The sequence below is a fragment of the Carcharhinus amblyrhynchos genome, chromosome 6 (genome assembly GCF_965287045.1).
Source record: "Carcharhinus amblyrhynchos chromosome 6, sCarAmb.v2.hapA, whole genome shotgun sequence".
NCBI classification, from domain to species: Eukaryota; Metazoa; Chordata; class Chondrichthyes; order Carcharhiniformes; family Carcharhinidae; genus Carcharhinus; species Carcharhinus amblyrhynchos.
This window is the reverse complement of record NC_137329.1, coordinates 124,553,698-124,567,852: the sequence shown is the minus strand read 5'-3', so window position 1 is coordinate 124,567,852 and position 14,155 is coordinate 124,553,698. Positions and strand designations below refer to the sequence as shown.

The 14,155-nt window shown below is 45.0% G+C and overlaps 1 protein-coding gene across 1 annotated transcript; it reads right to left on the bottom strand.

The window, feature by feature from the left end:
• Nucleotides 1-6,627: 6,627 nt before the first annotated feature.
• LOC145344579 (transcription factor Spi-C-like) lies at nucleotides 6,628-13,828 on the bottom strand. Its single transcript, XM_080191783.1, has 6 exons — nucleotides 13,641-13,828; nucleotides 13,483-13,508; nucleotides 13,271-13,385; nucleotides 13,077-13,174; nucleotides 9,265-9,376; nucleotides 6,628-7,214 (listed from the first exon to the last, which is right to left on the bottom strand). Exons 2-6 carry the CDS (start codon nucleotides 13,483-13,485, stop codon nucleotides 6,820-6,822), a joined length of 723 nt encoding a protein of 240 aa, XP_080047909.1. The 5' UTR covers nucleotides 13,486-13,508; nucleotides 13,641-13,828; the 3' UTR covers nucleotides 6,628-6,819.
• Between the last annotated feature and the right edge of the window lie 327 nt (nucleotides 13,829-14,155).

The window sequence follows — 14,155 nt, the reverse complement described above, 5'->3', positions numbered from 1 at the left end:
AAGAAGGTGGAAGAGAGAATGTCCGGGGTGTGTGACGTTCTTAATTATGCTGGCTGCTTTTCTGAGGCAGTGGGAGGTGTAGACAGAGACAATGGATGGGAGGCTGGTTTGAGTAATGGGCTGGGCTTCATTCACAATCCTTTGTAGTTTTTTGTGGTCTTGGGCAGAGCAGGAGCCCATACCAAGTTGTGATACAACCAGAAAGAATACTTTCTATGTGCATCTGTAAAAGTTGGTGAGAGTTGTAGCTGACATGCCAAATTTCCTTAGTCTGAGAAAGTAAAGGTGTTAATGGGCTTTCTTAAGTGCAGCATCTGCATGGAGGGACCAGGACAAGTTGTTGGTGATCTGGACACCTGAGAACTTGAAGCTGTCGACCATTTTCACTTTGAGCCCATTGATGTAGACAGGGGAATGTTCTCCTTTACACTTCCTGAAGTCGATGACAATCTCCTTCGTTTTGTTGACATTGAGGGAAAGATTATTGTTGCCGCACCAGTTCACCAGATTCTTATCTCATCCCTGTACTCTGTCTCATTGTTGTTTGAGATCTGACCCATTACTGTGGTGTCATCAGCAAACTTGAAAATCAGATTGGAGGGGAATTTAGCCACACAGTCAGATGTGTAAGGAGTATCGTAGGGGGCTGAGAACACAGCCTCGTGAGGCACTGGTGTTGAGGATGATCGTGGAGGAGGTGTTGTTGCCTATCCTTACTGATTGTTGTCTGTGAGTTAGGAAGTTCAAGATCCAGTCACAGAGGGAGGAGCTGAGGCCCAGGCCATGGAGGTCAGAGAAGAGTTTTGCAGGAATAATGATGTTGAATGCTGAGCTGTAGTCTGACATATGTATCTTTGTTATCTAAATGTTCCAGGGTTGAGTGGAGGGCCAGGGAGGTGACATCTGCTATGGACCTGATGTGGGAGACAGGCAGATGTAGGGAACAGGTAGATGTGGGGACAGGCAGATGTGGGGGAGAGGTAGGTGTGGGGGAGAGATAGGTATGGGAAGGGGGAGTTATGAATGAGATGACCAGCTGTTCCAGGATTCGGAATGTTGCTGCAGGGATATTTTCACCCTGATGTTTGGAAAGATATGATTCCCTGAAGAGCCCAAAATCAGTTCTATTCGCTGGGATTGCTTTGGCAACTACAAATTCCCTCCTCCGAAATAAGAGGAGCATCTTGGTCCCTTCTCCTTCCCTCTTCCTGGCAAATACTTGGCTCTGCACCAGGGCATAAAGAGGGAAATTGAAGTTGCTTTCTTTCATACTGATATTTACTTTTATATATTATTCTATTGGCTTCCCAGTGGATTCTGTTTAGCATGAATAATTCTAATAAGAATTGCAAACTGGTTATAAACAGACATACAGTGAAAAGTATTGTTTCTTGCACGCTATACAGACAAAGCATACCGTTCATAGAGAAGGGAATGAGAGAATGTAGTGTTAAAGTCATAGCCACAATGTAGAGAAAGATCAAAATGCAAGGCAAGTTCATTCAAAAGTCTGACAGCAGCAGGGAAGCAGCTGTTCTTGAATCAGTTGGTAAATGACCTCAGACTTTTGTATTTTGTGGAAGAAGATGGAAGAGAGAATGTCCGGGGTGCGTGGGGTCCTTAATGATGCTGGCTGCTTTTCCCCGAGGCAATGGGAAGTGTAGACAGAGTCAATGGATGGGAGGCTGGTTTGCGTGATGGGCTGGGCCACATTCACGACCTTGTGTAGTTTCTTGTGGTCTTGGGCAGAGCAGAAGCCCATACCAAGCTGTGATACAGCCAGAAAGAATGCTTTCTATGGGGCATCTGTAAAAGTTGGTGAAAGTCATAGCTGACATGCCAAATTTCAGAGAAAGACATAGACGTAGAAACCCTACAACACAGAAAGAGGCCATTTGGCCCATCGAGTCTGCACCGACCACAATCGCATCCAGGCCCTACCCACATATCCCTACATATTTACCCACTAACCCCTCTAACCTAAGCATCTCAGGATGCTAAGGGTAATTTTAGCATGGCCAATCACCCTAACCTGTACATCTTTGGACTGTGGGAGGAAACTGGAGCACCCGGTGGAAACCCACGCAGACACGAGGAGAGTGTGCAAGCTCCACACAGACAGTGACGTGAGCTGGGAATCAAACCCGGGTCCCTGGAGCTGTGAAACAGCAGTGCTCACCACTGCGCTATCGTACTGCCCTTAGTCTTTTCCTTAGCCTTCTGAGAAAGGAAGGGCATTGGTGGGCTTACTTAACTCTTGCAGGTTGTGGTTTGAGGCAGGAGCCATTGTAATAACCGACAGGGTGCATTGTAACTTATACAATCCAATGGTTCTTTTATTCTGTGTAACAAAATTTTAATAAAAAGTATTAAGTTGTTATTTTCTTCCAACTCTGTGCGAAGTTCTGTTTGAAACGGAAGCAGACCCAACTGAACTTTCGAAATAAATTGGATAAATACTTGAATGAAATATAAACAAGATTCAGGACTGGGGGGAAAGAACAGGGTGTGGCGGGGGGTGGGGGTTAGTGATTCTAATTGCATAGCTATTTCACAGAGCCAGTAAAGATGAGATGGGCTGAATGTCCTCCTCCCTCTATGGGGAGAGAATAGATGTGGATGTGCCGGCATTGGACTGGGGTAAACACAGTAAGAAGTCTGACAACACCAGGTTTTAGTCCAACCGATTTATTTGATAATAGACTCACAAGCTTTTGGGGTTAGTCCCTTCGTCAGGTGAATGGAGAGTTCTGGCCTCAGACAGAGCATATAAAGCACAGACAGTTTACAGATTACTGATTAGAATGCGAATCTTTACACCTAACCTGCTATTCAAGTCTCAAAGACGCTGACAATGTGCTAAGACTTGAATAGCAGGTTAGTTGTAAAGACTGGCATTCTAATCAGTAATCTGTAAACTGTCTGTGCTGTTATACGCTCTGTCTGAGGCCAGAACTCTCCATTCACCTGATGAAGGGGCAAACCCCCAAAAGCTTGTGAGTTTACTATCAAATAAATTGGTTGGACTTAAACCTGGTGTTGTCAGACTTCTTACTGGGAGAGAATGGAGCCAATGTTTCAAGTCTAGATGACCAGGGGTTTCAGCTATTCACCAACTACAAGAATTACTAATTCTCTGTGGACTGTACAAACGTGAATATATTTACGTAAAGGTAGTGCAGTGTGAGTCTGCATGGCTGGGAAACTCTTAAGGCAGGATACCCCAGACTATGGGTTGCGAACCCCACTGGGGTCACGAGATGAGATTTTTGAGGTCATGAACTCCAAGGCAGTAATGACTGCTGGGGTTGAATGCTAACAGCTGTGAGGCCTTTTTAAACCCTCGCCTTTTATATCTCATGTTGGGTGTGGTTGAACGAACGGATCTTTGAGGCCTGATTGCTGTCGTAAAGAAAAAACTGAAAAGTTAGGATTTTCCTTAAAAAGAAAGTCTGAAGTTGAAGGAGTTCTCCCCACCGTCCTCGCTGCAGCCCCACCCCCTCACTTCCCACTCAGGAACTATCCCCCTCCCACAAACCACAGGTAAAAGGTCCCTCATCAGGGCACACAACATCTCAAGCATTAAACTGGGCTCTCACTGGGAAATTGTTTGGGAAGTACTATCTTAAGGAGAGAGGTTCAAATCAGACTTTTAACCTTATTTCAGTTTGCTATTAAGTGGTGACCAAACTTTTCCCTCGGATGGTGATGGCTAACACGAGGGGACATAGCTTTAAATTAAGGGGTGGTAATTATAGGACGGATGTCAAAGGTAGGTTCTTTACTCAGAGGGTAGTAAGGGTGTGGAATGCCCTGCCTGCAGCAGTTGTGGACTCGCCAACTTTAAGGGCGCTCAAATGGTCAGTGGATAGGCATATGGATAACATTGGAATAGTTTAGGTTAGAGGGTTATTAGATTGGTTCCACTGGTCAGTGCAACATCGAGGGCTGAAGGGCCTGTACTGCGCTGTAATGTTCTATGTCTATTCTGTGTCTAAACTGGTAAATGCCCATGAAATCTTACAACCAGGGAGGAGGACATTCAGCCCATCTCATCTTTACTGGCTCTGTGAAATAGCAATGCAATTAGAATCACTAACCCCCTGCCACACCCTGTTCTTTCCCCTCAGTCCTGAATCTTGTTTATATTTCATTCACGTATTTATCCAATTTATTTTGAAAGTTCAGTTGGGTCTGCTTCTGTTTCAAACAGAACTTCGCACAGAGTTGGAAGAAAATAACAATTTAATACTTTTTATTAAAATTTTGTTACATAGAATAAAAGAACCATTGGATTGTATAAGTTACAATGCATCCTGTCGGTTATTACAATGGCTCCTGCCTCAAACCACAACCTGCAAGAGTTAAGTAAGCCCACCAATGCCCCTCCTTTCTCAGAAGGCTAAGGAAAAGACTAAGGGCGGTACGATAGCGCAGTGGTGAGCACTGCTGTTTCACAGCTCCAGGGACCCGGGTTTGATTCCCGGCTCACGTCACTGTCTGTGTGGAGCTTGCACATTCTCCTCGTGTCTGCGTGGGTTTCCGCCGGGTGCTCCGGTTTCCTCCCACAGTCCAAAGATGTACAGGTTAGGGTGATTGGCCATGCTAAAATTACCCTTAGCATCCTGAGATGCTTAGGTTAGAGGGGTTAGTGGGTAAATATGTCAGATCTGCTGAGATTTTCCAGCATTTTCTGTTTTGTTTCAGATTCCAGCATCCGCAGTATTTTTCTTTCACATCTCATTTTGCCTTTTCCATCTCAGGTTCCAGAGTTTAAGCATAGGAACTAGAAGCAGGAGTAGGCCATTCAGCCCTTCAAAACTGTTCTACCATTTATTCTGATCATGATTAATCATCAAATTCAACATCCTGATCCTCCCTTCCCTCATATGCCTTGATCCCTATAGCCCAAAGAGCTATAAACTAATTTCTTAGAATCCCTGCAGGGCAGAAAGAGGCCATTCAGCCCAACGAGTCTGACCGACAACAATCCCACCCAGGCTCTATCCTCATAACTCCATGGATTTACCCTGCTAATCTCCCTGTCACAAAGACTCAATTTAGCATGGCCAATCCATCTAACCCACACATCTTTGGACTGTGGGAGGAAACCGGAGCACCAGGAGGACACGGAGAGAACATGCAAACTTCACACAGACAGTGACCCGAGCCGGGAATCGAACCTGGGTCCCTGGTGCTGTGAGGCAGCAGTGCTAACCCACTGTGCCACCGTGCTGCCCCACTCAACATTTCTTCTTAAAATCTCACAATGATTTGGCCTCAACTGTTTTCTGTGGTAGCAAACTCCACAGATTCACCACTCTCTGGATGAAGAAATTTCACCTCACCTCAGTCCTAAAATGTTTTAATTTATGGTGCGCATTGAATGGGGTTTTGGTATCGGAATTCCTGTACTGAGGGACTCATTGAAGAATATTTGCTCTGTACCCCACTGCACGTTATATGATTTAGTTGGGGTTTTGCAAGTACACTTCCCGTGGCAGCAGACATGTTGGCAAGCAGAGAACCAAGATTGACGATAACTAACGAAAGAACCAGAGGCCACATGAGGAAACTTGTTTTATTTAATGCGGTGAGTTGTTGTGATCCAGAATATTCTGTTGAAATGGTGAAGGAAGCAGATTCAACAGCAACTTTCACAAAGAGAATTGGATACATATTTGAAGAAGAAAAGGAAATTGCAGAGCTTTCAGGAAAAGAGTGATGGAGTGGGACTAATTAGATAACTCTTTCAAAGGGCTGGCACATACAAAGTGGGCTGAATGGCCATCTCTGCGCTGTACAATTCTCTAATGCTAGGTTTTGTCAGTCTGGGGGAATGAGTCAGAGTCTACTCTTCTGATTAACACTGTCTAATCATTCCTGTTTCGCCCTTTCCATCTTTCTGAATCTGTATCTCTCTATCTCTCTCTTTCTCCTATATTAATGCTTCCTCTATTTCTACCTATATGGGGAGGGGGCCTAGTGGTATTATTGCTAGACTATTAATGGAGCAACTTAGCTAAATGTTCTGGGGCTCCGGGGTTCAAATCCTGTCATGGTAGATGGTGGAATTTGAAAAAGTATCTGGAACTAAGGAACTATTGATGACCACGAAACCAATGTCGATTGTTGGGAAAACCCATCTGGTTCACTAATCTTCCTTTAGGGAAGGAAATCTGTCATCTTTACCCAGTCTGGCCTACATGTGACTCTAGAGCCACAGCAATGTGGGCGACTCTCAACTTCCCTCCAAGGGCAACTAGGGATGGGCAATAAATGCTGGCTCAGCCAGCGATGCCCACGTCCCAGGAATGAACAAAAAGAAATTCAAGTGGTTCAGACGAAAGGTCATTGCTCTGAAATATTACCTCTTTCTCCCGCTGCTGCGGGAGGATTTCCAGCATTTGTCCGTTTTTATTTCAGACTGTTGTACTGGTCTCCCCAGATCTCACACTCTGTTTCCCCTCACATCTCCGTGAACCTGTCATTTAGTTAACAGTCCTAAAGTCTTGCTCCAAAGACTGGCCTGTCTCTCTCTGTCTGGCTGGCGATCTGACACTGACCAGGAGTGTGGCCAAATCCCTGTGCGGGTGTCTGCTGCGTAATCACTCAATGTACAGAGTATACAAAAAAGAAAGGAATTTTTATTCTAATATTATGAGTACATCACCCTGGACTGGGCTGAAACCTGACACACGCTAACTTAAAGAGTAAATGATATTTACAGGATCATTTCAAACACAGTGTTAACCCTTCTCTCTGCTTCTCTGCAATGTTCTGTTCTAAAGAACACAGTTTAGCTTGAACCAAGACCACTCATGTGGAATTTCCATGTGAAAGATCGTTATAGTTGTAACTGAAATGCCAGTGATCGCATCCATAATGTTCATGGTCGGTCGCTGGATAGAAAGAGCTTGAGACGTTTCCCAGTCTCTGCAGGACTTGGGCATCGAACTGGTAGGTTAGCTTCCTGCGCACTTTCACAATCTCTCCCGTCCGGCTGTAGTTCCTGAGGGCGCGGGCCATTTTCTGGTAGGTCATGGTCTTCCGATTGCCCTTCCTCCTGCCCCACATCTCCGCCACTTTCTCCTTGTTCTTGGAGATGAATTGGAAGATGCCGCTCTTCCTGTCCACCCACTGGATGCAGTCGGACATCTGGGAATCGTGGAGAGATTCGCTCAGGAACTCGTAGAGGCGCAGCCTCTTCCTGCCTGTAACAGAGAGCAGCGTGAGGGCATTGAAGAAAATCGGAGCCTCTGCTGCAGGGGCCATCGAACTAAACAGTGTGGGCGGGGGCAGGGGAGGGACAAATTGCTCTTTACACTTGTGCTAACATCTGGATGAAGGAATGAAATGGCTCTGTGTTTAACACTGCTCTTAAATAATTCTGGAATGTTTTACTCCAGTGCTGTAAGTTATAGAATCTACAGTGCAGAAGGAGGCCATTTGGCCCATCGAGCTTGAACAAAGGACAAAGAAAATTACAGCACAGGAACAGGCCCTTCGGCCCTCCAAGCCTGCACTGACCATGCTGCCTGACTTAACTAAAACCCCCTACCCTTCCAGGGACCATATCCCTCTATCCCATCCTATTCATGTACTTGTCAAGGCTCCCCTTAAAAGTCACTAACTTATCTGCTTCCACTACCTCCCCTGGCAATGAGTCCCAGATACTCACAACTCTCTGTGTAAAAATCTGCCTCGTACATCTCCTTTAAACCTTGCCCCTTGCACCATAATCCTGTGCCCCCTAGTAATTGACTCTTCCACCCTGGGAAAAAGCTTCTGACTATCCACTCTGTCCATTCCTCTTATAGACTTCTATCAGGACTCCCCTCAACCTCCCCTCAAACAAACCAAGTTTCTCCAACCTCTCCTCATTATCTAATGCCCGCCATACCAGGCAACATCCTGGTAAATCTTTTCTGTACTCTCTCCAAAGCCTTCACATCCTTCTGGTAGTGTGACAACCAGAATTGAACATTATATTCCAAGTGCAGCCTCGCTAATGTTCTATAAAGTTGCAACATGACTTGCCAATTTTTAAACTCAATACCCCAGCCGATGAAGGCAAGCATGCCGTATGCCTTCTTGACTACCTTCTCCACCTGCATTGCCACTTTCAGTGACCTGTGTACCTGTACACCCAGATCCCTTTGCCTAGCAATACTCTTAAAGGTTCTGCCATCTACTGTATATTTCCTATCTGTATTAGACCTTCCAAAATGCATTACCTCACATTTGTCCAGATTAAACTCCATCTGCCATCTCTCCGCCCAAGTCTCCAGCTGAACTATATCCTGCTGTATCCTCTGGTCCTCATCGCTATCCGCAAATTCACCAATCTTTGTGTCGTCCACAAACTTACTCATCAAACTAGTTACATTATCCTCCAAATCATTTATATATATTACAAATAGCAAATGTCCTGGCACTGATCCCTGAGAAACACCACTTGTCACAGGCCTCCATTCAGAAACACACCCTTCCACTGCTACCCTCTGTTTTCTTTGATCTATCTATTGGTCTATTGACCTATCGTTGTTGCACCAACAACAATCCCCCCCTCCCCAGGTCCTGCCCTATCCCAGTAACCCCACATATTTACCCTCCTAATCCCCCTGACACTAAGGTAATTTATCATGCCCAATCAACCTAACCCGTACATCTTTGGAGTGTGGGGAGGGAACCGGAGCACTTGGAGGAAACCCACGCAGACACGGGGAGAATGTGCAAACTCCACACAGACAGTCACCCGAGGCTGGAATTGAACCTGGCTCCAAGGGCACTATGAGAGCTGGTTAGCTGTGCTAACCACTGCACTACCATGCCACTTGATAGCAGAATAAATAGTGGCATAGTGTAATTGTTGTTGGACTGGTAATCCAGAGGGTAATGCTTCTGGGAACCAGAGTTCAAATCCCACCATGGAAATTTGAATTGAATTAAAAATGCCTAATGATGAAACGATTGTCGGAAAATCCCATCAGGATCACGAATGTCTTTTAGGGGAGGAAATCTGCCATCCTTAACTAGCCTGGGCTACATGTGACTCCAGATCCACAGGAATGTGGCTGACTCTTAACTACCCTCTGAAATGGAAATAGTCCAGCGAGTCACTCAGCTCAAGGGCCATTAGGGAAGAGAAATAATCCCCAACCAGCGACGCCCACATCTCACGAACAAATATTAATAAAACTATCCTCGGGAAAATCCACCCGGGGGTGCGAGCAATAAAGAAGTGGAAATAAGAAGACATACCTTTTCCTTGTCTTGGGATAAATAAGTCATGAAGGTGATTGTCTGGAAAGTAACCGGGATTCTGGGATCCATTCTCATACATTACTTTGTTGTTCTCAAAGTTAAAATCCACCTGGAGGTATAAAAGTTAAGATCTTGTTAGTGTCATGAGGTTAGACAGAATTCCCCATTCTGCTGCACTTCACGTGGTTGTGACTTCACTTGGACATTGAGTTTTGAAAGGAGAAGTTCTTTGTCAGCTAAATCTGAAACCTGCTTAACATTAGATGTTTCGTTCTTTTTAAATACATCAGAATCTGACCTACACTGTTGCAAATGATAAAGAATCTACGTTAATGGAGTCTTGCCGTTGCCTCAAACACCCAATCACTGCTCAAAGTCAGCAACCAATTTGTTAGATTTAATTCTGGCCTTGGGTGACTGCCCGGGTGGAGTTTGTGTATTTTCCCCGTATCTGTGTGTGGGTTTCCTCTGGGTGCTCTGGTTTCCTCCCACTGTCTTTTCCCCGTATCTGTGTGTGGGTTTCCTCTGGGTGCTCTGGTTTCCTCCCACTGTCTTTTCCCCGTATCTGTGTGTGGGTTTCCTCTGGGTGCTCCCGTTTCCTCCCACTGTCCAAAGATGTGGAAATGTTGGCATTGGACTGAGGTGGGCACAGTAAAAAATCTCAACACCAGGTTAAAGTCCGACAGGTTTATTTGGAACCACAAGCTTATCCTTCATTAGGTGAGTGGAGAGGTAGGTTTTGTTTGTGAAAGTTACCTCTCCATTCACTGATGAGGGAGCAGCACTCCGAAAGCTTGTGATTCCAAATAAACCTATCAGACTTTAATCTGGTGTTGTGAGACTTCTTACACGGTCCAAAGATGTGCGGGTTAGGTTGATTGGCCATTCATTAATGTCAGATGGATTAGCAGGGTAAATACGTGAGGTTATTGGAATAGAGCCTGGGTGGGATTGTTGTTGGTGCAGGCTTGATGGGCCAAAAAGCCTCCTTCTGCACCATAGGGACTCTAAACTGCAACGAGACAAATTGTTAAACCTTTGTTCCCCTGTGAGTTTTGGTTGAGGGGTAAATGTTGACTCAGGGTTACTTCCCCTGCTCTCCTTTGAGAACAGACAGGAGCTCAAAGGCCAATCCTTACCCCTAACGAGAAGGGGAAGAGCTACAGTTTAGTGTCATTTCCTGGAGAGAAGATACCTCCAACAGTGAAGTACGTTGTGGGTAGAATGTCCTTTTTATAAAACCATTTAAAATCACTAAGGAAAAGTCTGAATCTGGAACTTTAATTTTATTGTTCTCTCCACAGATACTGACTCACCTCCTGAGTGTTTTCAGTGTTATGTTCTGAGTAAAGTAAATGGACAGTATCTGGACTAAAATAGGGAACATGGCAATGCCACATTGTTTGCAAGCATTGTGAGAAATATCTCCAGCTTCTTTGCTGGACTGTTAACTTTGTCACTTTAGCTTGTAACTCCTGTAGTTTGGTCTTTTATTTAGTGGTGGGCAGCCGGTAGGGGAGGGGGAGTTAATGAAAGATTCACATTTCTATTGTGCCCAATCACAACTTTCAGAAATGACCCAAACTCTTTCACAAGTATTGAGGTAGTTTGTAATTGAAACAAACTGAGCAGCCATCTTGTGTACAGCAGGATCCCACAACTAGAAGAAGAATGGCCAGTTTGCTGGAGGAGTTACTCTGGCCATATCATTTCTTCATCAAGTGCTATGGGATCCTGAACACTTGCCTGAGCCATTGGAACTGGCAGACAGAGGGCTTCGATACATCACACAGCTACATCGGTTCTCCAGCACAGAAAGAGGCCATTCAACTCAACTGGTATTTACGCTTCACACTTCCTCCCACCCCCTTTTCACTTAACTCCCATCAATACAATCTCCTATTCCAGTGGTGGGCCAATGGTTCTGCTGGCTTCTGCCCATGTAGTTTTTTTCCTGCTGGTATGACTGAAATGATTTGCAAATAAAGCAAGGGCAAGTGAAGAGAGGTGTGTGCTGATTGTTCACAGGGGGCGGCACAGTGGCACAGTGGTTAGTACTGTGCCTCACTGTGCCAGGGATCCATGTTCAGTTCTGGTCTCTTGTCACTGTCTGTGTGGAGTTTGCACATTCTCCCCATGTGTGCGTGGGTTTCCTCCCACAGTCCAAAGATGTGGGGGTTAGGTGGATTGACCATGCTAAATTGCCCCTTAGTTTCAAGGGGACTAGGGGGGTAAATATGTGGGGTTGTAGGGATGGGACCTGGGTGGGATTGTTGTCTGTGAAGGCTGTAGATTCTATGATTCTCTAACTTTGACTATGAGAGCCGTGCACTCCTCTGTGTCCAACGTGTCCATATTTATCCTGTTTATACTATTTGAAGTTTATGACAGTTCTACTAATAACTAAATGATTAAACATTTTCTATAACCCCTTATGAAATATTCAGTGTATTAGGTGTATTTAACCTTTTTCACAGGATCATGATTAGTTAACAAGTCTGATTCCAATCTTGCCACTCACTGAGATGAGGAAGGGTCGCTCACGCAGCCCACTCAGTTCCAAGGTTGCCCCGTCACTGGTCTATTCCTTTCAGCCTCAGCTGTTTGTCTGGCTTTCCCTCAAGCTATTTGCCTCACCAATTCATTGGTGTCATGAGTTCAACACTCTCAGCACTCTGGGTAAAGGAGGTTTTCCTGAGTTCCCTGTCGGATTTATTTGTGACTATCTTATATTCCTGATAAAATACTGCGGAGGCTGGAATCTGAAACAGAAACAGAAAATGCTGGAAATACTCAGCAGGTCTGACAGCATCTATGGAGAGAGAATGGGGCGAACATTTTCAGTCCATGTCTCTTAAGACTGAAGGAGTCATACGGACTCAAAATATTACACCTAGTTTTGTCTCCACAGATACTGCCAGACCCATAGCCCATTTCTTCTGTGCTAGCTCGCTGAATGAGAACTGACCTCATCCCATTCTCCTGCCTTCTCCCTGTATCCCTGCACATTCTTCCTTTTGAGACAATAGCCTTTTCCACAGCCTCGATTAGACCTGCCTCCTCCACACTCGGGTAGTACACTCCAGATCCTACCTAATCATTGTGTGAAAAGACTTTTCTCGCATCACCTTTTTACCAATTACCTTAAATCTGCGCCTCTTGTTCCCAATCCTTTCACCAATGGCAACAGTTTCTTCCTATTTACCCTGTCCAGACCCCTCTTGGTTTTGAACACCTCGATCAAATCTCCTCTCAAGATTTTCTCAAATCTTTCTCTAAGGAAAACTGTCCTAACCTCTCCAACCACAATGAAAGTTCCTCACCCCTGGAACCATTCTTGTGAATCAGAAGCATAAAGACATCTTCAGATTATAAACTATTCACAAGCACACAGAGATCAAACAACATCTTGTGTTAGTCTCTCTTAATCCCAGTTGCTGCTCAATCCCAAATCCTTTTACTCCATGATTCCTTTCTGAAATCAGAAAGAGGCCATTCAGCTCTTCATGTTTCCTGCTAGATCTTACAAAGAGTTATCCAACTCATCCTGTTCCTTGTTCTTTCCCCATAACATCCCCCGCCTCCACCCCCCCCCTCCACGTTGAAATTATTTATCTAATTCCTTTTTGAAAGTTTCTATTGAATCAACTTCCACAACCCTCTCGGGTGGCGCATTCCAGGTCACAAGTCACTGTTTAAAAGAAGAAGCCCTCAGCTTTACTACAAAGAGTAATTAACAACGAGTTATTCCCTCCCATACATTCAGTCACACACATCTTTGCCCCTCCTTGCCCAGTTTTTGAACTTACAGTGTCCTGCAAATGTTGGGTGTGGGCATTCAGAGGGCAGTAAGGGGCAGGGCCAGTCTCTTGATAATGCTGGAGGTTGTACATGGAGAGTGGGGGACCTTAACAGAAAGGAGAGAGGGTTATAGAAAAGCACATGGATAAATAAGCTCACAGTAACTCATTCCGAGTCTGGAGGGATGGAGTGAGATGCTTACTTGGCAGATACTGGAGATTCGGGTCCTGTCGAAACTGGGTCGAGAGGTGCTGATGTTGTATCACCTCAAAGGCATCATTAAACAGAGGGGTGTAATTATCTTGCATGCAGCAACTCTGGCAAGAAAAGTTTCAAATAATTATACTTAGAACGAGAATTTCAAACACTTTAGTAACGGTGCGAAAACATACTGAAATTGACAAGTTCTCTTACCATGCTTAATGTACAATAATGGGAACCTGTAAAATTTAAGAAGAAGATTAGCTGAACGCTTCCATCTACACCAGTTCAGACAGGACATTAATTCATTCCACGGGAAGATTGGGCGCAGGGGTTGAGTGAGGATGGTGCTGAATCCAGGTGTGACTTACCTGTCTAACTCCCCAGACTCTGAGCCCTGCAGTCTGGAAGCATTTTAAATAGTCCAGTTTGACTCCCTGGCAGCCAGCCCTGCGTCAGGCTGTCATTTGATCCCCCGGCTTCGGCGCTACACATCCATCCATTCAATTTTCTCTGAATGCCGGCCAGGAATTAAGAACACAAAAATCTGGGACGGCCCTTAAATACGTTCAACTAGTGGTAGGGATTTTTTTTCTGGTGTAGTGTTACTTCCTCCTCCGTAGAAATGGTGAGCTTTATTTTATGGACCGCAAAGTCGGCCTCCAGTGACTTTTACAAATCACCCCCTTTATTGAGTCAAATGATTTTACTCCCCCACCCCACCCCCTCTCCAGAGTAGGAGAGGAAAACCTCCTGTCCAACTCCAGCTCTGGGCAGTTCAGGACTGAAGACAGCAGTCTCATTTCTAATAACATCTTCTTTTCAAGTTCATAGAATCCCTACAGTGCAGAAAGAGGCCATTCGACCCATCGAATCTGTACCCACT